This window comes from Hippopotamus amphibius, chromosome 8 (genome assembly GCF_030028045.1).
Source record: "Hippopotamus amphibius kiboko isolate mHipAmp2 chromosome 8, mHipAmp2.hap2, whole genome shotgun sequence".
Lineage (NCBI taxonomy): Eukaryota > Metazoa > Chordata > Mammalia > Artiodactyla > Hippopotamidae > Hippopotamus > Hippopotamus amphibius.
Window position 1 is genome coordinate 42,214,223 of NC_080193.1, and position 27,047 is coordinate 42,241,269.

Sequence of the window (27,047 nt, forward strand, 5' to 3'; positions counted from 1 at the left end):
AAATATTTGAAGCAATGATGACTGAGAATGTTCCAAAATTAATAACAGACACTAAACTACCGATCCAGAAAATACCAAGCAATATAAACACCAAAATAAATAAATAATCTAAAACCTAGACATATCATATTCAAATTGCAGAAAATCAAAGACAAAGAGAAAAGCTTGAAAGAAGCCAAAGGAAAAACACACCTTACCTATTGAGGAGCAAGTGTAATAATTACATCAGACTTCTCTTCAGAAAACATGCAAGCAAAAAGAGAGTGGCGTAAAATATTTACAGTGTTGGGGAAAAACCCACCAACCTAAAATTCTGTACCCATATCCTTAAAAAATGAAGGAGAGGGACTTCTGTGGTGGTCCAGTGGTTAAGATTCCGCACTTCCACTGCAGGGGGTTCGATCCCTGGTCAGGGAACTAAGATCCTGCATGCCATGTGGCACGGTCCAAAAAAAAAAAAAAGTGAAGAAGAAATAAAAACTTTCTAAACAAATAAAAATGAAGAAATTTGTCACCATTTGACCTACTTTGCAAGAAATGTTAAACAAAATTCTTCAGAAAGAAAGAAAATGGTATAGATCAGAAATTTGGATCTACATAAAGAAAAGAAAAGCTTTAGCAAAAGAATAAATGAAGATAAAGTAAAATCTTTTACATTTACTATTCTTAATTGACCTAATAGATAAGAGGTTTTTTTTTTAATAGCAACAAAGTGTCCAGTGATGATAGTTTATGGATCAGTGAAATGAATGACAGCAATGTTATAAGGGACAGGAGGGAAGATTTAGGAACACTTGGTTATAAGATACTTGCACACATGAAGTGGTAGCACTGATTTAAAAAAAAAAAAAGATACTTGCACAATCTGTGAATTGGTATACTATTATTTGAAAAAAGAATTAGTTGTAAATGGATATTGCAAAGGCAATCAAAAAAGCAAACAAAGAAGTACTGATATGCTAAGAGAGTAAATAAAATTCTACAAAATGTTCAATTAAAACCAGAGAAGGCAGAAAAAGAGTGGAAAACAAGAGAAACAAAGAACAAGGGCAAGGAACAGAAAACAGTAAACACGGTAAGATATCATTCCAACCATACCAATAATCACTTTAAATAACAATGGTCTAAATACATCGATTAAAAGGCAGAGACCGCTAAAGTGGATAAGAAAACAAGACCCAACTATACATTGTCTGCCACAAACTCACTTTAAATAGAGATATATTGGGGGAAAAGGATGGGGAAAGATATATCATGCTTATACTTTTTTTAAAAAGCTGGAGTAGTTATATTAACTTTAGACAAAACAGACTTCAGAAAAGGAAAAATTATTAGGAATAAAGAGGGGCATTACATAATAGTAAAGACATCATTCTCTAAGAAGGCATAATAATACTTACTATGTCTGTGCCTAGCAACAGTGTCAAAACACGAGGCAAAAACTAATAGAACTACAAGGAGAAATAGATGCATTGACTATAGTGGCTGGAGATTTCAACACCTTTTTATCAGGAATTGACAGATCCAGCAGCCAGAAAATCAGTATTATGTAGCTGAAACGAACAGTACCATCAAACAAACTGGATCTAATTGACATCTATAGATGACTTTATCCAACAACAACAGAATACACATTTTTCTCAAGCTCACACGGAACATCCACCAAGACAGACCATATTCTTGGCTGTAAAATACACCTTAACAAATGTAAAATAATAGAAATATGCTATCAGACCACAACAGAAATAAATTAGAAATCATTAACAGAAAAATATCTGGAAAACTCCAAGATACTTGGAGATTAAACAACACACTTCTAAATAATTCTTGGATCAAAGAAATCTCAAGATAAATTTCAAAATATTTCAAACTAAATGAAAATAAAAATACAACTTATCAAAATTTGTGACATGTAATGAAAATAGTGCTTACCGGGCAATGTATAGCATTGAATTCATATATCAGAAAAGAAGGAAGATTTAAAATAGATAATCTAAGTTTCCACCTTAGGAAATTAGAAAAGAAGAGCACATTAAATCCAAAGGAAGCAGAAGAAAAGAAACAACGAAAACTAGAGCAGAAATCTATGCAATTGAAAACAGGAAATCAAAAGATAAAATGAATAAAACCAAGAGCTGATTTTTTGTAAAGATCAATGAAAATGATAAATATCCAGCCATGTTAACTAATAAGCAGAAAGAAGACAGATCTTACTATTATCAGAAATAAAAGAGGAGCCAAGGACATCAAAAGGATAAAAAGAGAGTAATATGAATAAATCTATTCCCATAAGTTTGATAACCTGGATGAAATGGACCAGTTTCTTGAAAGACACAATATACCAAAACTCATGGAAGGAGAAATAGACAATTTAAAGAGGCCTATATCTATTAAAGAATTAGAATCAGTAATTAATAACCTTCCAAAACAGAAAGCCCCAGGCCTTGATAGGTTCACCGATGAGGTCTACCAAACATTAAGGAAGAAATTATAACAATTCCTTACAATCTCTTCCAAAAAATACAAGCAGAGAGAATACTTCCTAATTTATTCTGTGAGGCCAGCATTATCTTATTATTGAAACCGGAAAAAGTCATTACAAGAAAGGAAAACTACAGACAAATATCTCTCATGAACATCAAGGCAAGAATTCTTTTTTTTTTTTTGGCTGCGTTGGGTCTTTGTTGTTGCGCGAGGGCTTTCTCTAGTTGCCACGAGTGCACGGCCATCTCGTTGCAGTGGTTTCTCTTGTTGCGGAGCACCAGCTCTACACGCATGGGCTTCAGTAGCTGTGGCGCGTGGGCTTAGTTGCTCCAAGGCAGATGGAATCTTCCCAGACCAGGGATTGAACCCACTTCCCTTGCATTGTCAGGCGGATTCTTAACCACTGAGCCACCAGAAAACTCCCAATGCAAGAATTCTTAACAAGGGCTTCCTAGGTGGCACAGTGGTTAAGAATTTGCCTGCCAATGCAGAGAACATGGGTTCGATCCCTGCTCCAGGAAGATCCCCACATGCCACGGAGCAACTAAGCCCGTGTGTCAAAAAAAAAAAAAAAAAAAAAAAAAAAAAAAAAAAAAGAATTCTTAACAAAATATTAGCAAATTGAATCCAACAAGGCATAAAAGAATTACCACAATCAAGTGAGAATAATTCCAGGTATGCAAGGCTAGTTCAATATTTGAAAATCAATTAAGGTAATCCATCACATGAACAGACTAAAGAAGAAAAATCATATGATCACACCAATAGATGCATAAAAAGCATCTGACAAACTCCAATACCCAGTCATGGTAAAAAGTCTCAACAAACTGGAATAGAGGGGAACTTTCTCAACTTGACAAAGAACACCTACAAAAAACCTACCACTAACATCATACATAATGAGGAGAAACTAGATGCTTTCCTGCTAAGATCAGGAATAAGGGAAGGATGTCCACTCTCACTACTCCTGTTCAGCATCATACTGGGAGTCCTACCTAATGCAATAAGGTAAAAAAAAGCAGGAGATGGGTAGATAAAAGATACACAGATTGGGAAGAAAGAAATAAAACTTTGTTTGCAGATGACATGATTGCCCATGTGGAAAATCCCAAAGGATCAACAAAAAAACTCCTGGAAGGAATAAGTGATTATAGTACAGTTGAAGGACACAAGGTCAATATACAAAAGTCAATTGTTTTCTTATAACTAGCAATGAACAATTGGAATTTGAAATTAAAAACACAATAGTATTTACCTTAGCATTCCCCCAAATGAAGCATGAGGTATACATCTAATAAGATATGTACGAGATCTATGTGAGGAAAACTACAAAAATCTGATTTTAAAAAAATCTAAGATTTAAATAAATGGAGAGATATTCCATTACATGGATAGGAAGACTAAATATAGCTAATATTCCAGGTCTTCCCAAGCTGATCTACAATCTCAATCAAAATCCCAGCAAGTTAGTTGGGACAATTGACAATTGTCAGTCTATTGACAAAACTGATTCTAAAATTTTATGAAAAGGCAACGAACTCAGAATAGCCAATGACAAAGTTGGAGGACTGACACCACGCAACTTCAGGACTTACATAAAGCTACAATAATCAAGATAGTGTGGTACTGGCGAAAGAGACAAATATTTTAATGTAACAGAATAGAGAGTCTATAAATAGATCCACATGAATAAAAGTGATTGATCTTTGACAGAGGAGCAAAGGCAATGCAATGGAGAGGGTCTTTTAACAAATGATACTGGAACAAAACAAGAACTTACTAACAATAATTTTTTAACAGGCCCTTTCATGTGGAAATTAAATAACCTTCTATCAAAAGGGAACCCTCCTACACTGTTGGTGGGAATGTAAATTGATACAGCCACTATGGAGAAGAGTATGGAGGTTCCTTAAAAAACTAAAAATAGAACTACCATATGACCCAGTAATCCCACTACTGGGCATATACCCTGAGAAAACCATAATCCAAAAAGAAACATGTACCACAATGTTCATTGCAGCAATATTGTAAATTGCAGCACTATTTACAATAGCCAGGACATGGAAGCAACCTAAATGCCCACCAACAGATGAATGGATAAAGAAGATGTGGCACATATATACAATGGAATATTACTCAGCCATAAAAAGGAATGAAACTGAGTTATTTGTAGTGAGGTGGATGGACCTAGAGTCTGTCATACAGAGCGAAGTAAGCTGGAAAGAGAAAAACAAATACTGTATGCTAACCCATATATATGGAATCTAAAAAAAATAGTACTGATGAACCGAGTGATAGGACAAGGATAAAGATGCAGATATAGAGAATGGACATGAGGACATGGGGCGGGTGGGGCAGGTAAAGGGGAAGCTGGGACAAAGTTAGAGAGTAGCATTGACTTATACACACTGCCAAATGTAAAATAGATAGCTTGTGGGAAGCTGCTGCATAACACAGGGAGATCAACTCAATGATGGGTCATGATTTGACTGGGATAGGGAGAGTGGGAGGGAGTTGCGGGAGGGAGGGGATATGGGGATATATGTATAAATACAGCTGATTCACTTTGGTGTACCTGAAAAACTGGTACAACAGTGTAAAGCAATTATATTCCAATAAAGAGCTTAAAAAAATAACCTATCAAAAATTCTTGAGCAAAAGGAAAAATACAAACCAAAATTATAGTCTTTCTTATTTTCTTTCTTTCTTTTTTGGGAGGGAGGGGGCGGCACCCTAGAGCATGCAGGATCTTAGTTCCCTGACCAGAGATCCAACCCATGCCCCCTGCAGTGGAAGCGCCAAGTCTTAACCACTGGACCACCAGGGAATTCCCCAAAATTACAATATTTCTTTAAAAATTGATAATGAAAACTATGTAGCATAATCTATAGAATTTAGTTAAGGCATTGATCAGAGGAAAATTTGTAGCTTAAACATTTTTATCAATAAAAATGAAAGAATTTAAGTTCTCAGCTCAAAAAGATAAGAAAGGAGAAAGGAAATAAAAATGAAAGCAGAAATTAATGAGTTGAAGAATCAAAACACAACAGTAAATCAAAATCTTATTTCTTTGGAAAAGAACTAATAAAATATACTGCTACCTATATTTACTCAAGAAAAAAAGAAAGTACAAATATACAAAATAAGAAATATTAAAAGGTGAAATACCCATTGAAACAGGCAATATTTTTAAAATCCTAAGGGACCATTTCTTAGCCTTGTATGAAAATATTGAAAACCTCTAAGTAGATAACTTCCTATGGAAACACAGTTCATCAAAATTGACCCCATTAGAGATAGACAGTTTAAACAGACTAATTTCTCTAGAAGAAATAAAGTTATCAAGGAACTTCCACATAAAAAAGAACCAAGGCCTAAGTTTTTACCAAAATTTCTTTGAAGATTTCAAAGACCAGATAGTCACAGTGCTTCACAACTTTTTCCAGAGCTTTGAAAATGAAGGGAAACTTCTCAGTTCTTCTTATAAGAGAAATAATACTAAAATGTGATAAAGAAAAAGAAAATTACAAATATCACTCATGAATATTCATGAAAAGTCTAAATAAAATACTAATGAACAGAATCCAACATCACACTAATGAAACTGATACAACATATCCAAGTGGGATTAATTCAGGAATACAAGGTTGGTTAAATATTAATAGATTAACTAACACATTGTCTGTATAGATCTAAGGAAAAAAGTGTATTTCCACAGATGCTGAAAAGCCTTTGGCAAAAATCATTACTGATTCCTGTTAAAAAACACTCAGGAAAATAGGAATTGATAGATACTTTTTAACATGTGAATACACACATGTGCATATGTACACACACACACACACACACACACACACACACACACACAGAGACCCATCTGTGCTAAAGCCAGCATTTAATGAGGAAATACTGGGAACTCTCCACTAAGATTAGGAACAAGGTAAGTTTGGCCACCATCTCCGCTGCTATTCAACATTATACAGAAGGTATTAGCCAATTACACAAGAGAATCGATTACAGGCATGAGATTTGGAAAAGAAAAGTAAGACTATCTCTATTTTGCAAATAATATTAAAGTACACAGAAAACTCCAGGGTATCAATGATAAAACTAACATTTCAATACAGTAGCAGGCTGTAAAATTATCATGTAGAAATCAATAGCCTTCAACTATACAATGACCAGTAAGAGTATAAAATAGAGAAAATCCTATTTACATGATAACAAAAAAGATAAATTACTTAGGAATAAACATAATAAGAAATCTAAAAACATATACATGAGGGAAACTTTAGCAAAAGAAAAGTAGACTTGAACAAATGGAAAGACATTTCTTGTTCTTGGGTAAAATGACTTAATGTTATAAAAATATCAGCTCTCCCTAATTTATAAATTTAATATGATCCCAATAAAAATAAGATTTTTATTTCCTTTTTATTTTTTTATTTTTAAAATTTTATTTATTTATTGGCTGCGATGGGTCTTCATTGCTGTGCTACTCTAGTTGTGGAGAGCAGTTGTTCAGCTCTTCAGTTGTGATGCATGGGCTTTTAAGTGCTGCGGCTTCTATTGTTGTGGAGCGTGGGCTCTAGGCAGGCAGGCTTCAATAGTTGTAGCATGCAGGCTCAATAGCTGTGGCTTGCGGGCTCTAGAGCACAGGCTCAGTAGTTGTGGCACACGGGCTTAGTTGCTCTGAGGCATGTGGAATCTTCCCAGACCAGGGATTGAACCCGTGTCCCCTACACTGACAGGCGGATTCTTAACCACTGCGCCACCAGGGAAGTCCTATTTACTTTTTAAAAAATTGAAGTATAGTTGATTTACAATGTTGTGTTAATTTCTGCTGTACAGCAAAGTGACTCAGTTATACATATATATACATTCCTTTCTATATTCGTTTCCATTATGATTTATCACAGGACATTGAACATAGTTCCCTATGCTATACAGTAGGACCTTGTTGTCCATCCATCCTATATTGTAATAGTTTGCATCTACTAACCCCAAACTCCCAGTCCATCCCTCCTCTTTCTGCTTCATAGATAGGTTCATTTGCATCATATTTTAGATTCCACATATAAGTGATATAATATAGTGTTTGTCTTTATCTTTCTTACTTCACTTAGTATGATAATCTCTAGTTGCATCCATGTTGCTGTGAATGGCATTATTTCATTCTTTTTTATGGCTGAGTAACATTCCATTGTAAATATATGTACCACATCTTTATCCATTCATCTGTCGATGGACATTTAGGTTGTTTCCATGTCTTGGCTAGCAATAAGATTTTTTAATGGAACTATACAAGTTGGTGCCAGATTTCGTATGGAAAAATAAACATGTAATCTAAAAATAGCAAGGAAAATTCTAAAAGTAAAAGATATAAGGTGACTAGCCCTACAAGACATTAAAATATGGGAAGACATTCAGAAGTCTTTCTGAAACCTTGAAAATGTTACTAAAAGTAATTAAAGTATGTGGGCCAAGCGACAGGATGCAGAATGTCCTGCTTGAGCAGTGGAGGAGCTAGGGGTGCTGGGTGTGGAGACTAGGGGGACATAGGCTACCGTGGAAACAGAAAATTGACCCCCTCTGGGGGCACAGCCCCTTTCTCACTTGCACACCTCATATCACCCTGTTTGGCCCCAGAGGATGGCTGGTTATCCAGAGATGGGTAAGATTCCTCAGGGGAGGAACAACCTAAGACAGGCACAGTCGCAGAGGGGCCAACAGGGGTGGGGCACAGACCCTTAATCCTTCTGAGAGAGGTCTCCTGCCCCCAGGGCTGCTTTGCTCTCCACGCCCAGCTCAAATCCGCACCCTGCTCAGATCCACACCCTGCTCAAATCGGACCCAGGAGGCAAACAAAGATCATTGCCCCAGTCATGTGAGGCCTTTGTTTGTTTATTTCAAAGATAGCCTTGTTTATGGGACTAAACTGGAAGTGTTAGATCCTTAGGCTATGCCAAGAACTCAATAAAAGCAACGGTGGGATCAATCAGCAAGGCTCTTGATCCTAGAGGTCTTGAGTCCCCCGGTCCCACTTTTCTCTTAAATTTGTGTCTGTGTTTTCTTTAAGCTTGTGGCACCCGTCACTCACCTTGAGTCGCCGAGCTGGTCTCGGCATTAAAACATACTATAAAACATCTATAATTAGAGCAGTGTGGTGCTAGCATATGAACAGACAGGCCAGTTTTCAGTTTGTCAAGTCTATCATAGAAAAATCAGAAATAAAGTCAAGTACATATGGAACTTTAGTATAAGATAAAGGAGGCACTCTAACCACTAAGACAAAAAATGGACTTTTTCATAAATGATGCTGGAACAATTGGTTAGCCATTTGGGGAAAAGATAAGATTGAGTTACACCTCACACCATATTCAAGAATAAACTCCAAATGATCTAAATGTAAACTGAATCCATATAAGTATTAGGAGAAAACTAGGTGAATTTCTCTTTAATCTGCATATAGAGGAAGGTTTGCTAAATATGACTCAAATCTGGATTCACTAAATGCACTAAAAAAAAAAAAGATTGATAAATTTGATTAAAATAAAAAACTATGGTTTTGCATGGCAAATATCACCATAAACATAGTCATAAGACAACTGACAGACTGGAAGAAAATATTTGCAACATACATTACACATAAAAGGCCAATATGCCAGTACATAAGTAACAAAAATTGAGGGGGAAAGAAGGAAAAAACAAAAATAAAAACAAAGAAAAACTGGCAAAAGATAAAAGACAATTCAAAAAATTATATATAAAATGAAAAAAAAATTTCACCCTCACTCATAAGAGAAAAGCAAATTAAAACTACACTGAAATACCATTTCTCACCTATCACATTATCAAGGTTTTTAAATTACAGCCCACTCTGATAGCGAGGGAGTGGATAAACAAGCATCTCACACATTGCTGGAGGGAATGTGAATTAGTACAACCTTTGTAAAGTGTGATTTGGCAGTATCTAACAAAACTACCCATGCACTTACCTTTTGAATTAGCAATCCCTTTTCTAGGAATTTACCCTGAAGATATACTTCTGACAATAAGAAAATACTTTGCTCAATGTTTACTATCAAAGCATTGTTTGGAATTGCAGAATATTTTCAAAAATCCAAATGCCATACTTAAGACAGCTGTCTTTGTCTGCTCTGGCTACCATAACAAAATACCAGACTGGGTGGCTTAAACAACAGAAATTTATTTCTCACAGTTCTGAAGGTTGGGAGGTCTGCGATCATAGTGCCAGCAGATTTGATGTCTAGTGAAGGCCCACTTCCTCGCTTGCAGACGGCTGCCTTCTCTCTGGCTCACCTGGCTTTTCCCCTTTACAAGCTCATGGAGAGAGAATTCTTGTGTCCCTTCCTCTTCTTATAAAAGTACAAATCCCATGATAAGGGTTCTACCCTCATCCAAATCTAATCATTTCCCAAGGCGCCCATGCACACACATGGGCACCCCCCCTTAATACCCTCATAATGAAGGGTTAGGACTTCAACACAGAAATTTTGAGAGGACACAAACATTCAGTCCGCAATAACAGTGGTTAAATAAACAATGGTACATTCACACAATGGAAGTTGTAAAAAAAAAAAAAAAGGACAGAGGATTTGGTTTGTTTGTTTTTGTTATATTCCACATATGAGTGAGATCATTCTGTATTTGTCTTTCTGGTGGTGGTTACATGAGGAAAACAGGTGTGGGTGAAGGTGAAATGGGTAAAGGGGATCAACAGAGTGGTGACAGATGGAAACTAAATTTTTGATGGTGATCAGAGAAGTAGAAATATGTTGCATACATGAAACTTAGTGTTATAAACCAGTTACCACAATAAAAAATAAAATTTAAAAATAAAATTTTAAAAAAATTTTAAAGAGGAAAATCTCTATGAATTGATATGATTTCCAGAATTTACTAAGTTTAACAACAAAAAAAGACAAAGTGCAAAAGGTTATCTACAGTATACTACCTATTATGTAAGAAAGAATAAAAATAAAGAAGGAAAAAAATAAGAAAATATACATGTATCTACTCACTCGAGCATAAAGAAACACAGACAAGATAAACTATAAGCTGAGACTGGATACCTATGGGGCATGTCAGGAAATGGATGGAAAAGACAGAGGAAATATGGGTGGGAGAAAGACACTAATCTGAACATAATTTTTGGTGCAATCCAGACTTTTGAAACCATGTTAGTGTTCCACATACTAAAAAAAGGAAAATAAGTAAAATCATCAAGGGGAAATTTTAATAAAACTAAAATTTAACCCAATCGCTCCCCCCAAATGAACCAAACTGCATATCAAATGAATAACATAACCACACTGCAGGGAGATTGGGGAAAGAACCCAGGTAACATTTGAACACAGTATTAGGAGTACATGCCCTCGGGCTAAAAACATCCCTAAACAAACACTGAACTCTAATTAGTAGCCTGATTTTTCACAGAGGAAAAAATTAACACCTCTGAAACTACTTTATATACATTCTAGGACTGAGTAAATAAAAAATATACTGTGTAAATGGGAGCCAGTTTTCTCACTGTCAGAGAAGGGAGTTGTAAATATGAAAGGAAGGATAAAATAAACCCTGTGCCTTGAATTGGCATTACAGCTATCAATGTGAACTCATGGGGAGATAGATGATAGATAGATTAGATAGATAGACAGACAGACAGATACAAATAGATATAGATAGATGATATATAGATGATGGATACATGATAGACAGGTAGATAAGGAGAGAAGAGAGGAAGGGAGGAAGGGATGAAGGAAGGAAGGAAGGGATATGTGATGAATATTAAAATGGGTATAGCTGTATGGAGGTTTATATATACACTCATAATGCTACTTCTAGCACAGATCAGGTTCTCAATAATGTATTTTTCAAGGCTATTCATTCTAATTAGTTTGTTTCTTCTGTTCCTGTGCCTACAGCACTCTTCTCGTAAATTATCACATTAATATTTTTGTTTAATTGACATTGATTTACAATGTTGTTAGTTTCTGGTGTACAGCAAAGTGACATATATACATATACACACACATACATATATACATACACACACACATACACATATATGTATATATATTTTTTTAGCTTCTTTTCCATTATAGGTTATTACAAGATATTGAATAATTGAATATAGTTCCTTGTGCTATGCAGTAGGACCTTGTTGTTTATCTATTTTATACATAGTAATGTGTATCTGTTAATCCCAAGCTCCTAATTTATTCCTCCCCACCTTTTCCCTTTGGTAACCATAAATTTGTTTCCTATGTCTGTGAATGTTTCTGCTTTGTAAATAAGTCATTTGTATCATTTTTGAAAGATTCCACATATAAGTGATATATACATATATTTATTCTTCTCTGACTTACTTCACTCAGTATGACAATCTCTAGGTCTATCCATGTTGCTGCTAATGGCATTATTTCATTCTTTTTTATGACTGAGCAGTATCGCATTGTGTATATACCCCATTTTCTTTATCCATTCATCTGTCAGGGGACATTTAGGTTGCTTCCATGTCTTGGCTATTGTAAATAGTGCTGCTGTGAACATAGGGTGCATATATCTTTTCGAATTAGAGTTTTGTCCAGATAGATGCCCAGCAGTGGAATTGCTGGGTCATACGGCAACTGTATTTTTAGTTTTTTTGAGGAACCTCCACACTGTTTTCCATAGTGGCTACACCAATTTACATTCACACCAACACTGTAGGAGGGTTCCCTTTTCTCCACACCGTCTGCAGCATTTAATTTATTATTTGTAGACTTTTTGATGATGGCCTTTCTGACCAGTGTGTGGTGATACCTCATTGTAGTTTTGATTTGCCTTTCTCTAATAATTAGCAATGTTTAGCATCTTTTCATGTGTTCTGCCCATTTTTTTATTGTTTTTTTTATATTGAGCTGTATGAGCTGTTTGTATTGATATATATATTTATACATATTTTACAATTAGTTTGTAAATTCCCTTGAAAAACCTGGTAAAGAATTTGGGGCTTCCCAGGTAGCGCAGTGGTTAAGAATCTGCCTGCCCATGCAGGGGACACAGGTTCAATTCGTGGTCTGGGAAGATCCCACATAATAAATTAATAATCTTTTTTTAATTTGATTTAAAATATATTTAATTTACAAGTTAATATAGGCCAAACTGATATCTTTCAGCAGACTAACCCCAAGCATTTATTTCCTATGCTATTATAAACAGTATTTTTGCTTCAATTTCCAGTTGTTTGTTGCTAGTTCATAAAAATGTAATAGAGTTTTATATGTTGATATGTTCTGCAACCACGCTTAACTCACTCATTAGTCCTATAGGAACTTTTTCTGTAGATTACTTGAGATTTTTACATAGATAATCAAGTCACCTGCAAATAAAGATAGTTTTATTCCTTCCTTTTTAACCTGTATGACTTTTTTTTCCTTACCTTACTGTACTGGTTAGCCTCGAGTACAGTGTCAAGTAAAAGTAGTGAGAATGGACATACTTGCCTTGTCCCTGACAAGGGGGACATTAGCGGGGAAGCACTTTCAACATTAAGTATGCTGTTAGTTGTAGGTTTTTTGTAGATGCCCTGTATCAGTTTGAGAAAGTTTACATCTATTCTTGGTTTCCTCAGTTTTATCATGAAAGGAGGTTGGATTTTGTCAAATGTTTTCTTTGTATCTATTGAGATGATCAGATGGTTTTTCAACATGAGGAATGAGGAATGACACTGCTTTTCAAATGTTAAAACCTGCAATCTTGAAATAAAATCCACTTAGCCATGATGTATTATTCTTATTACAGATTTTCCAATTCGATTTGCTAAAATTTTGTTAAGAAATTTTGCATCTATGTCTATAAGGGATATTCGTCTGTAGTTTTCTTTTCCTGAACTGTCTGCTTTCATTATCAGAGTAATGATCACTTGATAAAATGATTTTTAGGGAGAATAAGTATGTACGGTTGTTCATAATATTCAGTTGCTATCCTTTTAATATCTGTAGGATTTGTAGTAATGTCATCTCTCTCATTCCTGATATTGGTAATTTGTGTCTTCTTTTTTTCTTATCAGTCTGGCTAAAAGTTTATTAATTTTTTTTTTCAAAGAACCAGTTTTCAGTTTTTGTCAGTTTTCTATATTGTTTTGTTTCTAACTTATTGGCTTTCTGTTTTGACTTTTATCTCCTTTTGCTTGCTCTGTGTTTTATTTGCTCTTCTTTTTCTAGTTTAATAAGTTGGAGGTCATTTATTTCAGATCTTTCTTCTTTACTAATATAATTTAATGCTATATATTTCCCTCTAAGTACCACTGCTTGCATTCCCCAAATTTTGATATGTTGGGGTTAGGGTGGTCCCTAATTGCCTGGTACTGGGCCCTGGGATGATTAGGATAGGGGAATATTGCCTCCTGGGGTGTGTGGGCCAGAGGAGGTATGGCTCTGGACTGCTTAGTCTGTAGATCAAAGACATGCTCCTGGCTGAACTCTTGGCTATCTTGAGAAATGGCTAGTCTCAGTATTTACAATAGCCAAGACATGGAAGCAACCTAAATATCCATCAACAGATGAATGGATAAGGAAGATGTGGTATGTATATATATATAATGGAATACTACTCAGCCACACAAAAGAAATAATGCCACATGGATGGACCTAGAGATTACCATACTAAGTTAAGTCAGAAAGAGAAAGACAAATACCACATGATATCACTTATACGTGGAATCTAAAATATGACACAAATGAACGTACTTATGACAGTAGCATAGTACAGTAACAGACTCACAGACATAGAGACCAGATTTGTGGTTACCAATGGGGAAAGGGGTGGGGGAGGGATGGAGTGGGAGTTTGGGGTTAGCAGATGCAAACTAAAATATATAGAACAGATAAACACAATGTCCTATTATATAGCATAGGGAGCTATATTCAATACCCTGTAATAAACCATAATGGAAAAGAATATGGAAAAGTGTGTGTGTGTGAATCCCTTTGCCGTACACCAGAAACTAACACAGCATTGTAAATCAACTATACTTCAATTAACAACAACAAAAAGGACTGGCTAGCCTCAGCAAGGGCTGTCTCTCTCCACCCAGAACAGTTTTTAAGATGTCAAAACATAACATACAGAAAATCAAACATAAAAACAGTTTTCATTTTCACTCAATTCAAAATACTAACTTCCTTTTGACTTTTAAATTTTAGAATTGTGTCACTCAGTTTTCAAATATTTGGGGTTTTTCCACAGATCTTTTTGTTATTGATTTTTAATTTACTTCCACTGTGGTCACAGAACATAGCTTGTATGACTTGAATCCTTTTAAATTTATTGGGACTTGCTCTATGGCCCAGAATTGAACCTTAGTAAATGATCTGTACAAACTTGAAAGGAATGTATATTCTGCAGTTACTGCGTGGTGTTCTATAAATGTCAATCAGGTGAAGTTGGTTGATAGTGTTGTTTAAGTCTTCTATATCTTTACTGATTTTTGATTTATTTATTCTATCAATTATTGAGAAAAAAGTATTAAAATCTCTGAATTGTGAATTTTTCTATTTCTTCTTGCAGGTTTATCAGTTTTTGCTTCATGTATTTTTAAGCTGTTACTAGGGACATAAATGTTTAGAATTATTAGCTCCTCTTTATAATCTGACCTCTTTATAAAATGACCCTGGCAATAGTCTGCTTTGAAATCTACTTTGCCCGATATTAATATAGCTACTTCGGTTTTCTTTTGCTTTGTGTTGGCATAGTATATATTTTTCCATTCTTTAAACCTATTTGCATCCTAATATTAAATCTTGTAGGCAGCATAATTTTGTCCTTTTAAAAATCTGACAATCTTTGATTTTTAATTGAGGGTGTTTGGACCATTTCCTATTTATTCTCTATCTCATCTGCTCCTTATTTCCTTCTCCTTCTTTTTATGACTTCTTTAGAATTGAGTGTTTTTCATGACTTTATCTCCTATATTGGTTTATTAGCCTTAATTCTTTGTTATGTTATTTTAGTGGTTGCTTCAGTATCACATGCGACTTTCAAGTGATGTTATACCACTTCATGTATAACACAAGAAACATCAGTACACATCCATTTCTACCTTCTTGGTTTTTGTGCTACTGTTGTTATACATTTTACTTTTACGTGTTATAAATTTCCACAGTACATTTTCTTTGTTTTAAACAGTTACCTTTTTTTTATTGTCATAAAATATACATAACATAAAATTTATCATGTTAACCACTTTTAAGTGCACAACTTGGTGGCATTTACATTCACACTGTTGTGCAACTATGACCACTATGCATCTCCAGAAGTTAGCAATCAGTTCTCCTTTAAAAATAAAAAAAGATGTAAATAATAGAAAATCTTTTATATTTATCAATGTAGTTTGTAGTGGTCTTCAATTCTTTGTGTAGATACAAATTTCTAACTTGTATTATATTCCTTTCCTTGAAGGACTTCCTTTAACATGACTTGTAGTGCAGGTCTGCTCGTAATGAATTCTTTCAGCACTCCTATTTCTGAAGAATTTTACCTTTATTTTTGAAAGATCTTTTCACTGGGTATAGAATTCTAAGTTGTTGGGTTTTTTCTTTCAGTACCTAAAGATATTTCTCCGTAATCTTCTTGATTGCACGTGTTTCTGTTTTTTTTTAAAATTATTTATTTATTTGGCACAACACACAGCATATGAGATCTTAGTTCCCCAACCAGGGATTGAACCCACACCCCTTGCATTGGAAGCACAGAGTGTTAACCACTGGACTGCCAGGGAAGTCCCGATTGCATGGTTTTAATAAGAAATCTCTTCAAACATTTGTGAGTTTCCAAAAGATCTTTCACTGATTTTAAATTTAATTCCACTGTGGTCACAGAACATAGTCCACTGTCTTTATCTGGGTTTCCCTGCACAAAAAGTGTCGTCTCTGGCTCCTTTTTAAAAATGGTTCTACCCTCACTCTTTCTCTCTCCTTTTGCATTTTACTATTTAAGCAGCAAGAAGCAATCAGGCAGCTCCTTGAATACTCTGCTTGCAAATCTTAGCAAATCTTGCAAATCTAGACCACAAATTTCATTAGACACATTCTGCTTTCCACATAACTGCAAATGACAGTGCCATTAAATTTTTGGCCACTGTGTGACAGAGATCCCCTTTTGTCCAGTTTCCAATAGTAGCTTCTTTACCTTTTAAGCATTCACTGGCAGTGTTCTCAAAGTCCAGATTTCCACTAATAGTCTGTTGAAGGCAATTTAGGTATTCTCTAACATGTTTCTCAAAATCCTTCCAGCCTCTGCCCACTTCTTAGTTCCAAAGCCATTCCCACATTGTTGAGTATTTGTTACAAAGCATCCCACTCTTGGTACCAAAATCTATATTAGTTACCTATTGCTTTGTAACCATAGGCAACCATAACCACTATCCATCTCCAGAACTTAGCAATCAATTCTCTTTCTTAAAAAAGAGATTTTGATAAGAAAATTCTTAATTTAAAATTTTTTAAAAATTAAAATTTTGTGGCTTAAAATGACAACATATATTATCTCACAGTTGCTGTGCATCGGGAATCCAGGATCTTAGCTGTGTCCTCTGGTTCAGGTCTTTCACAGGTTAAATCAAGGGGTAGGTTAGGGCTGTTGTCATCTCAGGCTCAACCAAGGGAGGAAAAATTTCCAAGCTCACTCCTGTGAGTGTTGGCAGGATTCAGTTCACAGTGGGCCACTGGACAGAGGCTCCCCCCCATTCCTTGCCATGTGGGCCTCTCCACCAGGCAGCTTACTTTGTCAGAGCAAGCAAATGAGAAATGTCAGAGAGAGTATGGAAACAAGACTTTTCACTATCAGTTGTATTTTCCTGGCTCTTCGCTTGCCAGGCAATATCTGACTGGAAGTCAGACGCTGTGAGTTAGATATTTTTCATATTGCAATAATTAGCTTTGTTCTGAAACGTGGTAAATTACTTGGATACTATCGTTGGATCCTTTTGGGTCTTGCTTTCAAACTTTGTTAGGACTCATGCAACATTCGTTTAGCTCTAACTTTCCACAATACTGAAGCAAAACCTTGCTGAACACTCTACCAGATGCCCTGTGAGTTGAGGATTTTCATTCTGGCTGGTGGGAACAGGAACAGTCCAGGCCCTGGCTAAGCTCTCCCTAATCCTTTCATGTGGTTCCTTTCCCAGCCTTGGGTAGCTTCTTCACATGCATGTGCTCAGTGGGAGACTCAGGGCCCCTCAGCAAATCTCTCTACTTCTTTGTGCAGCTCTCTTATTTGGTACTTTGTCCTGTAAATTCCATCTGCTACGGGGTGTAAGGGCTGGTTCAGGGAAAAGTTAGCAGGAAGGGATAACAGAGTAGATGGTTACCAGTGAGCAGTTCACTCAAAACTTCCCTCAAGGTATAAGCAGGCAGGGTTATTGCATTCAAGTCCATAAACTCTGAAAAAAGTCCAGTTCAATAATCACTGGGTAACTACTATATGCCAGATACTGGAGTACAAATAGAGCTAACAGGACACAAACATGTAAAAACCAAAAATGAAAAAAAAAAAGACAGCATAAAGGACATAGCACAGTAGAGGAAACACTTTTTAAGGGTAGGAGCAGGAGTTAGGCTTCCTGGAGATGCTCTCTCAACTTACTTTTAGAGAATAAATAGGAATTTGTTACATGGTGTCAGATAAAAAAACTACTCTAGACTTGGCCAGGAGAGACTTTATTTGAAAGGATACTGCACAGGGGAGGGCAGCTATTATGGTAAAAAGGGAGACCGCACTGACCATAAAATCGACAAGCATCTCAAGAGTTAGGCAAAAAGTTTTTCTTTTATAGGGAGGAGGAAACAAGAGAAGGAGGGGGTGAGGAATTGGGATGACAGTAGATAAGACAATGTTTTACCCTGAGTCCAGCCGGACTCAGGAGGGGCTGTAGACTGAGGATGGGCCAAAATTCAGGGGCCTGTGGGAAGGAATCATAACCGAGGTTTGGTTAACAAGCATTTTGTTCCAGTTGATCAATGGGGACAAGTGATTCAGCTAATCATTTGAAGCAAAGAATGGGGATTTGGAAGGTCTGCGTCTGGCTGTGTCACTGGTAAACAAAGAGGGCATCCATGAGTCTTATCTCAGATGTATGGGGAAAGGGGGTTCTTTGCAGTAAGCTGCTTCCCAGAACACAAAAGATGGGGGCGGTTTCTTTAACAGTCCCTGTTTTCCAGGATCACAAGGCTTGGGTAAAATTCAACATTATCTGTAGACAGGTTAGAAAACAAGAGAACAGTGAGCAACAAGGAGATACAAGAAGTGTCTGGCCTTGCTTGAGTGTCTCAAGCATAACGATGTGACGGGATATGAGAACCTGGAAATAATACTGGTTATAATCCAGCCTGAGACATCTGGGAGTCACCTACTGCGGTGAGTGACGGGCAGGTCTGCAGCCTTGGCACAGATGTGCTTGAGCACAGGCCTGTCTGGCTGCTCGGGGCTGTTTCCAGGGTCTGCACGGACAGAGAGGCCGTCCGCGGGTCAGTACCAACTGCTGGCCAGACTGTGAGAGTGTGTTTGTCCCCAAAAGGTCAGCACTGAGAACTGGAATTTGAGGAAGGTGGTTCTTGCTTCAAAACACTCTTGACAAAATGAATGTAGTCTTCTCCCCGAGTGGGCGCTGACGACTGGGAACACTGCTGCCAAGCGGTGGCCGGGGGGTGGGGGGAGCACAGGACTCCAAGTCGAGAGGCCTTAGTTAGCACAGGCTTCCAACACTCCCCAGGTGTGGGGCTGCTGCCTACTGGAACGAGCTTCCTCAAAATAACACGTTCTTCTTCATGACCTAGGCCTGTGCGTGCCTGCCTGTCTTCTATGGACCAATCCTGCCTCGTGTGTCTTTTCCTGAACACCTTTTCTTTCACACCAGGAACAAGAGAAGAAAAGCCCGGAGACATTCTTCAGAATAAGGGAACCAGTCATTAAAGATCCAACGGTACTAGACTGCTATGAGAGGAGGAATCGAGCTCCCAGCAATATCAACACTGTACCTGGGGGGAGAATCTCAGAGAAGATCAACCATCGGAGCTGTGTGCACTGTGGCTCCCTACAGAGGTGACAGCCTTCGGGTGACCAAGAGGACCGACAGCTGTGGGTGCCTCCCGCAGAACCCACCTGAGCTAACAGGGGCCGGGCAGCACTGCAAGCTGCTCCAGCTCCCTGCTCGCTCTGGACCACTCCCGCCCATCAACACTGCACACTAACTGGCAAGTCTTCCCGTCTCTCTGGTGCTCCCTGTGGACGGGTCTCATCTTGATCCTCCGGGCCTGCCACCAAGCGGAGCCCTGATGGAGGTTTGTCATCTAGACACGACGCAGGCCTGTGACAAGGTATAAGGACGTCTATAATGAAGAGTGGCTACACGTCCCAGTGCTGTTTATTCAGGAGAACGTTAAGATAAATACATTTAAATATTACAAATTTTTATATACAGTAATCGCCACTCCCCAACAAGTTTGAAAAGTGGTCTGAAAAAAACAAAAAATATAGTCACCTCACTCCCACTTTCAAACCCTGGACGACCCAGGAAGACAGAATCAAGCTCCCGATGCATCTCCTTCAACACCGTCAACAGACACTGAATCTATTCAGTCGATCGGTGTGGCTGATGCTGTTGGAAAGAACACGGATGTGGAAAGAAAATGCTACGTTCAAAACCCCTTTCCAGTGCTGGTGCTGGACACCCAGGCTCCACCTACGTGACCCCGTGGATGTCATTTCCTGAAGCGCTTGAAAAGCGGGTGCACGTGCTTAGTGGCAGCCTTGCTCCGTGATGAGTGGTACTCCATGTACACTGTGTCGTCAGCCCCAGACATGGAGCTCATCGTGCCGAAGCGCCGAGACACCTGCAGGGCAACCGGCTCACCGTTAGTTTCCAAGGGGAAAGACCCCCTTCCCATAACATTTGTAATCGTAATAAATTTATAAAAATTATAAAAGTTTCATAGATTTTATTTTTCAAATAACATTTACTGACCACTTAGTATGTCTCAGGCATTGTTCTAAGCAGCTTATACTTATTTACATGTCTTAACTCATCTAATCCTCACAACCATTATAATCTCCATCTTACAGAAGAGGAAACGGGCACAGAGAAATAACATAACTTGTCCAAGATCACACAACACTTAAAGAAATGGGACTTGAACCCAGCAGTTAGCTTCAGATTCCTTGCACCTAATCTTAATGCCACTCTGCCTCTCTTAATGACAATTTCTAAACAGAATTTTAAAAGCGAGGGCAGGGGTTCCTCAAAATCCCGAGACCCTACCATAAGGCTCTGAATTAAGTGGAAACCCAGAAAGCCCTGGGCCTGAATCTTGGCTCTGTGTCTCACTGGGCGGCCTTGGGCAAACAGTGAATGTCCACACCTCAATGAACTCATCTATAAAATGGGGATAATTGACATGTGGTGTGAACAGACATCACACGAGTCAAGGGTCTAACCCAGAGCCTGGCACACCACTCACACCAGATTACAAGCAAAGTACACAGACAGGCACTGAAGCCAAGCCTTCCACAGCCTGACACGGTGACCCAGTGTGAAGTGGAACCGACCAGACAACACCTTCAGACACAGAAACAGGAAGTTTCCCTGGGTTCCCGTCGAGAGTGCCCAGGAGGAGATCCAGCCCCCAAACCCCAGGTCTGGGGACAGAAAGGTCTCAGGCTGAGGGGAGGGCAGCTCCTCCCCAGGTGACACTGCCTCCTTCTTCCCTTGTTCCAGCCACCGCTCACCTTCTGGCTCTAACGCTGACTTAGTTTCAAAAGCACCTCATGAAACGGTACTTCTTGGAAAAACATGACAAAAATTCCTCATAATGATACGTTCATTAGTTATAAAGTATTACATTTGCCTGGCACGTAGTAGGCATTCAATAAGTATGTACAGAATAACTGAAAAATTGAGCATTTTCAAAGAACTCTAAATTTTTCAAAGTATGTATGGAAACTACAATACGAGTTGATTCTTAGACATATCTTACAGGCTGGAAGGCTCAGTTTTATTACTGAGGAGGAAGCCAGGGATACGGTGACTCCCCCAACGTCAAGAGAGGCAGCCCCAGGTCCGTCACACTCCTTTCTGCAGCCACCCTAGTGAGAGCCTAGGCTCCAACATCCAATACTAACAAACACTTATGCCAGACTGTTCTGCGAACAGAGCAGAAGACCAACTACACCCACATGGGCTCAGACACATAAAACAAAACAGACACGCAGATAGGTTAACAGGGGTGGTTTCTACTATTCTCTTCTCTACAGTTTCCCATACTTCTCAGGTTCTTAAAAAAACCACAGAGGCGCATACACACACAGAACTGTGCAGGTGTATGTGTGTCTGAGACTCTGTCCTTCGGGAGAACTGACGTCTGGAGCCTCACCCACTCACTCACCTGGCTGGATTTGGAGCCAAATTCTCCTGCAACCACCTCCTCCTCAGCATCCAGGTCCGTGGCTGCCAGGACCTTCTGTAAGAGCTGCTGTTGCTCCTCTTTCGTTGAAAATGCCAACTCTTCCTCCTCCATGCCAGCAAGCTTCGTGATCACCTGCAGAGCAGAACCCTGTTTTGTTCTCTCTCCCTGGGCCCCATCCCACCTTCTCCGGGTTCACCTAGTCTGGTCACTTGCCCCCATCAGACCCTGTAGAGCGGGTGCCTAATAACAGAGAGCGCCTCTTCAGCAGTGCAGGGACCAGCCTCAGGAGCCGCCGTCAACAAGGAGCTTAACTAATGACTGCAAGGCAGGAGAGGTTCAGGAAATTCTAGAGTAATCTTCTCCCAACACGCGGCAGCTAAAGGATCACTTATAGAAGATCAACAGGGATCTTGGCACTCTTAAAACAACCATTCTGGTAGTTTTCCCACCTTGCACCAGATAAACGAAGGACCAAAAAACAAAAGGCACAGCCGGCTGCCCTTCAAGGAGACCTTCAACCTCCAGGCTTGGCACCCAGGCCTTCCGGCAGGAGTGATAGGATATTAAGAATGGATTTATAAGATTTTTTCCAAAAGAGAAAGATAAAAGCATGGTGGATATCTGGTTTTCATTTCTTTGGAGATAACTTACTACAAGGCCCACCTATCCCTGCAGAGAGCCTGGACTGATCACTAAAGCAGGGGTCCCCCGCCCCAGGCCTCGGACAGGTACCAGCCTGCGGCCTGTTAGGAACTGGGCCGCGCAGCAGGAGATGGGTGAGCGAAGCTTCATCTGCCCATCGTTTGCATTACCACCCCCACCCCCCACCCCCGTGGAGAAACTGTCTTCCACGAAACCAGTCCCTGGTGCCAAAAAGGCTGAGGACCGCTGAGTCGTAAAGGGAACATCTTTTCTTCTAATTCTTCTCATAATTTTAATTAAAAGGCAATTCCTAGAAGTAAGGATCTGGCTGAGCCCTTCAGGTGGCCACAGACCTGGAGTACAGATACAGGACACTTCTGCCCTGGCCTCATCACCAGGGTCCTGATTCTGGAAACCCTAATCCGGCTGCTCTCAGCAGTTAGACCTGAAGGCAAGAAAGGCAAAGGCAGCTCCAACTGACACAGACAACCATGTGCTCAGGCACCATTTTGTCAAGCTCACCTGTCAAAGAGCCCAGAGCACTTCCTGATTCAGTGCTTCTCTTAACTTCACGACTGTCCCAGGAACCAGGAGGTATGAATGCTGTTATCAGCATGAATGTCTTACAGACGGATAAAAAGGTCTCAATGAAAATCCTTCAAAAAACTGTCCTAAGAGTCCTGAACTAGAGTTCATCATGAGATGTCTGAAAAGTGTCACTGCCTCTGGCTAAAAGAGGAGGGGTCAGACAACTCTGTCCTCTTGTCCAAGGCTAACAAAGAGAACTCCGTTAACTCCCTAATTAGTTCTGCCCTAAACCAACTTGAAAAAGACACAATCTGAAGTATCTGAAAAGTCAGCCTACAGTCTTTCACAAATCAAGAACCTGGAAACCTATATGTTCTAAGATGTCCTTTTAATCCCCTGCTTCTAGCACCCCCCACCCACTAGCACAAATAAAAACCCTTTGGGAGGGCTTCGTAGGTGGCGCAGTGGTTGAGAATCTGCCTGCCAATGCAGGGGACACGGGTTCGATCCCTGCTCCAGGAAGATCCCACATGCCGCAGAGCAACTAAGCCTGTGCACCACAACTATTGAGCCTGTGCTTTAGAGCCCGTGAGCCACAACTATTGAGCCCATGTGCTGTAACTACTGAAGCCCACGCGCCTAGAGCCCATGCTCCGCAACAAGAGAAGCCACTACAGTGAGGAGCCCGCGCACCACAACAAAGAGTAGCCCCCACTCACTGCAACTAAAGAAAGTCCATGCACAGCAAAAAAGACCCAACACAACCAATAAAAAAAATAAATAAATTTATATTAAAAAAAAAAAACCCTTTGGGACACTAAATCCTGACAAAAACATACTATTTGTGTTAACAGGAAAGAAAGCAAATGCCTTAGCCAATGAAAGTTAGCCAAAGCTTTAGAATTTCCCAAACTATTAAAATACCAAATTTACAGTACATGGATGGCTCTGATGTCTGTGAGGCCCACTGAGGCCCAGGCTTACCATATGACTAAGGGCCGAGCTCTCCCAGCTACGTGAAGGGGGCCCCTTCTGAGAAAGTAACCCCGAGGGGCTCAGACCAATGCAGTGTTGGCCACAGTTCCTTCATCTCGAGTCCTACTAGGCTAGCACATTTCCCCACCAAGATCTAACGTTTTCTTTGCAAGACAACTGTAAAAAGTTAACAAGCTGAGACTCCACAGGCCTCTTGATTCAGAGGCGCCATTCTTTGACCATTCACTGTGAGAAGGTGGAGGCAGGAGAGGATCCTGCACACTATTTTTCCTTTGAAGCTCCCCACAACTCATGCAAGGACAAAGGGAGTCTGAGGCGGGGCCCCCAGTCCCCTAATGTCCTGTGCCTGCCTGAGATCTGTCACAAGCTTGTGCTGACTGCGGTCCCCACTTCTCAGGGAGGACTGCATACAAAGATGCAGATGTAGAGAATGGACTTGAGGACACGGGGGTGGGGGGTAAGAGTGGGGTGGGCGAAGGGGAAGCTGGGACAACGTGAGAAAGTAGCATTGACATATACACACTACCAAATGTAAAATAGGCAGCTGGTGGGAAGCTGCTGCATAACACAGGGAGATCAACTTGAGGATGGGTGATGACTTAGAGGGGTGGGATAGGGAGGGTGGGAGGGAGTCACAGGAGGGAGGGGATATGGGGATATATGTATAAATACAGCTGATTCACTTTGTTGTACAGCAAAAACTGGCACAACAGTGTAAAGAAATTATATTCCAATAAAGAGATTAAAAAAATATTTTAGAAATACAACTCAATTTATTTTCACATAAAAAAAAGAAAGAAAGCAAGCCTTGGTTCTACTCCGACCAGAGACCAAATGGATACATACCTTAAAACTATAACCTTGATCTACCAAGAACCTCTGTCGCTTGGTTGAGTAAGCCATTTCCTGTGTGTCCTGAGACACCAGCGAGTAGAAGAAGGCATTGTACTCTTCTGCAACCATCCCTAGGGGAGGGCACAAGAAAGGACAACGTCAGCTGTTAGAACGGCAGGAACTAAGGGTCCAGGGCTCAAAAGCAAATACTGCTGTGGGAGAGCTTTGCAGTTGGGGGGTCATTGCCCTGATTCTGCGCAAGGACTTCATCAAAATTAATAACTCTCGCGCTTCAAAGGACACCATCAAGAAAGTGAAAAGACAACGCACAGAATTAGGAAAAACATTTACAAAGCACATGTCTGATAAAGGATTTGTATCTAGGGTATATAAAAAACTATTACAAGTCAATAATGAAAAGACAAATAAACCAATTACAAAAAAGACAAAGGACATTTCCCCAAAGAAGATATAAAAAGATTCATGTATCAATGAGCACATGAAAAAAGCTCAATATCATTAGTCAGCAAGGAAACACAAGTCAAAACCAAGACAAAATACTACCTGGCACACACTACCTGGCTAGAATAAAAAAGATGATTACGATTGTCAAGGATGTGGAGAAACTGAAATCCTCATGCTCTGCTGGTGAGAATGGAAAATGGTGCAACCACTTTGGAAACAGTCTGGCAGTTTATTAAAATGTTAAATACAGAGTTACTACATGACCCAAGCATTACTCTAAGAGCTAAAACGTGGAAACAATCCAAATATTCATAAATGGATTTTAAAAAGTGGTATGTCCGTACACTGGAATATTATGCAGCAATAAAAAAGAATGAAGTGGGCTTCCTAGGTGGTGCAGTGGTTAAGAATTCACCTGCCAATGCAAGGGACATGGGTTCAATCCCTGCTCTGGGAAGATTCCATATGCCATGGAGCAACGAGGCCTGTGCATCACAACTATTGAGCCCGTGTGCCACAACTACTGAAGCCCACATGCCTAGAGCCTGTGCTCCACTACAAGAGAAGCCACTACAATGAGGAGCCCAAGCACCACAATGAAGAGTAGCCCCCGCTCACATCAACTAGAGAAAGCCCATGTGCAGCAACAAAGACCCAACGCAGCCAATAAATAAAATAAATAAATTAAAAAAAAAAAAGAATGAAGTACTAATATGTACTACAATATGGACAACCCTTTTGAAAACATTATGCTAAAACTACTTAAAAAAAAAGCAGCTCAGAGAGAAAACCCAGTAACAGGAGAATTATCATAGAAACTAGGACAGAAAATATTGTAGCCTATAAAATCTGATCCTGCAGGAAAATCTGAATATTTTTGCTTCACAGTTCAAATGTTAGTAAGTTAAGTATCTGTGTACTAACTCTGAATTCAATTGTTTCCTTGTCTTACCAAGAGCTCAAAGATGCAAAGGGCTAAATATATCAAATATTTTCTCTTTTTTCTCCCTTTGTTTTATTGAGATAAAATTGACATATAATGCTATATAAGTTTAAGGTACACAGCATAATGGTTTGACTTACATATCCTGTGAAATGATTACCTCAGTAAGTTTAGTTCACATCCATCGTCTGATTTTTTTTGCAGCGGGGGTGGGCGTGTTGTACAGCTTGCAGTATATTAGTTCCCCGAGCGGGGATCAAAAAGGGACCCATGGCAGTGAATGTGCAGAGTCCTAACTATTGGACCGCCACGAAATTCCCCATCAATTGATATTAATACCAAAGAAGGAAAAGAAGAAAATAGCTTTTCCCTTGTGACGAGAACTTTCAGGATTTACTCTCTGAGCAACTTTCAAGTACACCATACAGCAGTGTTAACCACAGCCATCACGCTGTATTTCATATCCCCAGTATACATTTACAATTAGAATTTAGTATCTTTTGAACACCTTCATTCAATTCCCCCACTCCCAAACCCCCATCTCTGGTAACCACAAACCTGGTATCTTTTTCTATAAGTTTTGTTTTGTTTTTTGTAGATTCCACATATAAGTGAGATTATACAGTATTTGTCTCTCACTGTCTGACTTACTCAATTAGCAGAATGCTCTCAAGGTCCATCCATTTGTC

General features: G+C 39.0%; 1 protein-coding gene across 2 annotated transcripts in view; it reads right to left on the reverse strand.

Moving 5' to 3' along the window:
* Window positions 1-19,899: 19,899 nt before the first annotated feature.
* ERCC3 (ERCC excision repair 3, TFIIH core complex helicase subunit) overlaps window positions 19,900-27,047 on the reverse strand; it is a 33,445-nt gene continuing 26,297 nt past the window's right edge. Inside the window, exons 13-15 of one of the 2 annotated variants that reach the window (XM_057745902.1) lie at window positions 24,963-25,081; window positions 21,930-22,082; window positions 19,900-20,381 (exon numbers count right to left, since the gene is read on the reverse strand). In XM_057745902.1, coding sequence (XP_057601885.1) covers window positions 20,250-20,381; window positions 21,930-22,082; window positions 24,963-25,081 — 404 coding nt within the window. In that variant the 3' untranslated portion in view covers window positions 19,900-20,249. Of the gene's footprint in view, window positions 20,382-21,929; window positions 22,083-24,962; window positions 25,084-27,047 lie in introns of those variants that run through there. The other variant, XM_057745903.1, reaches the window with a different exon arrangement.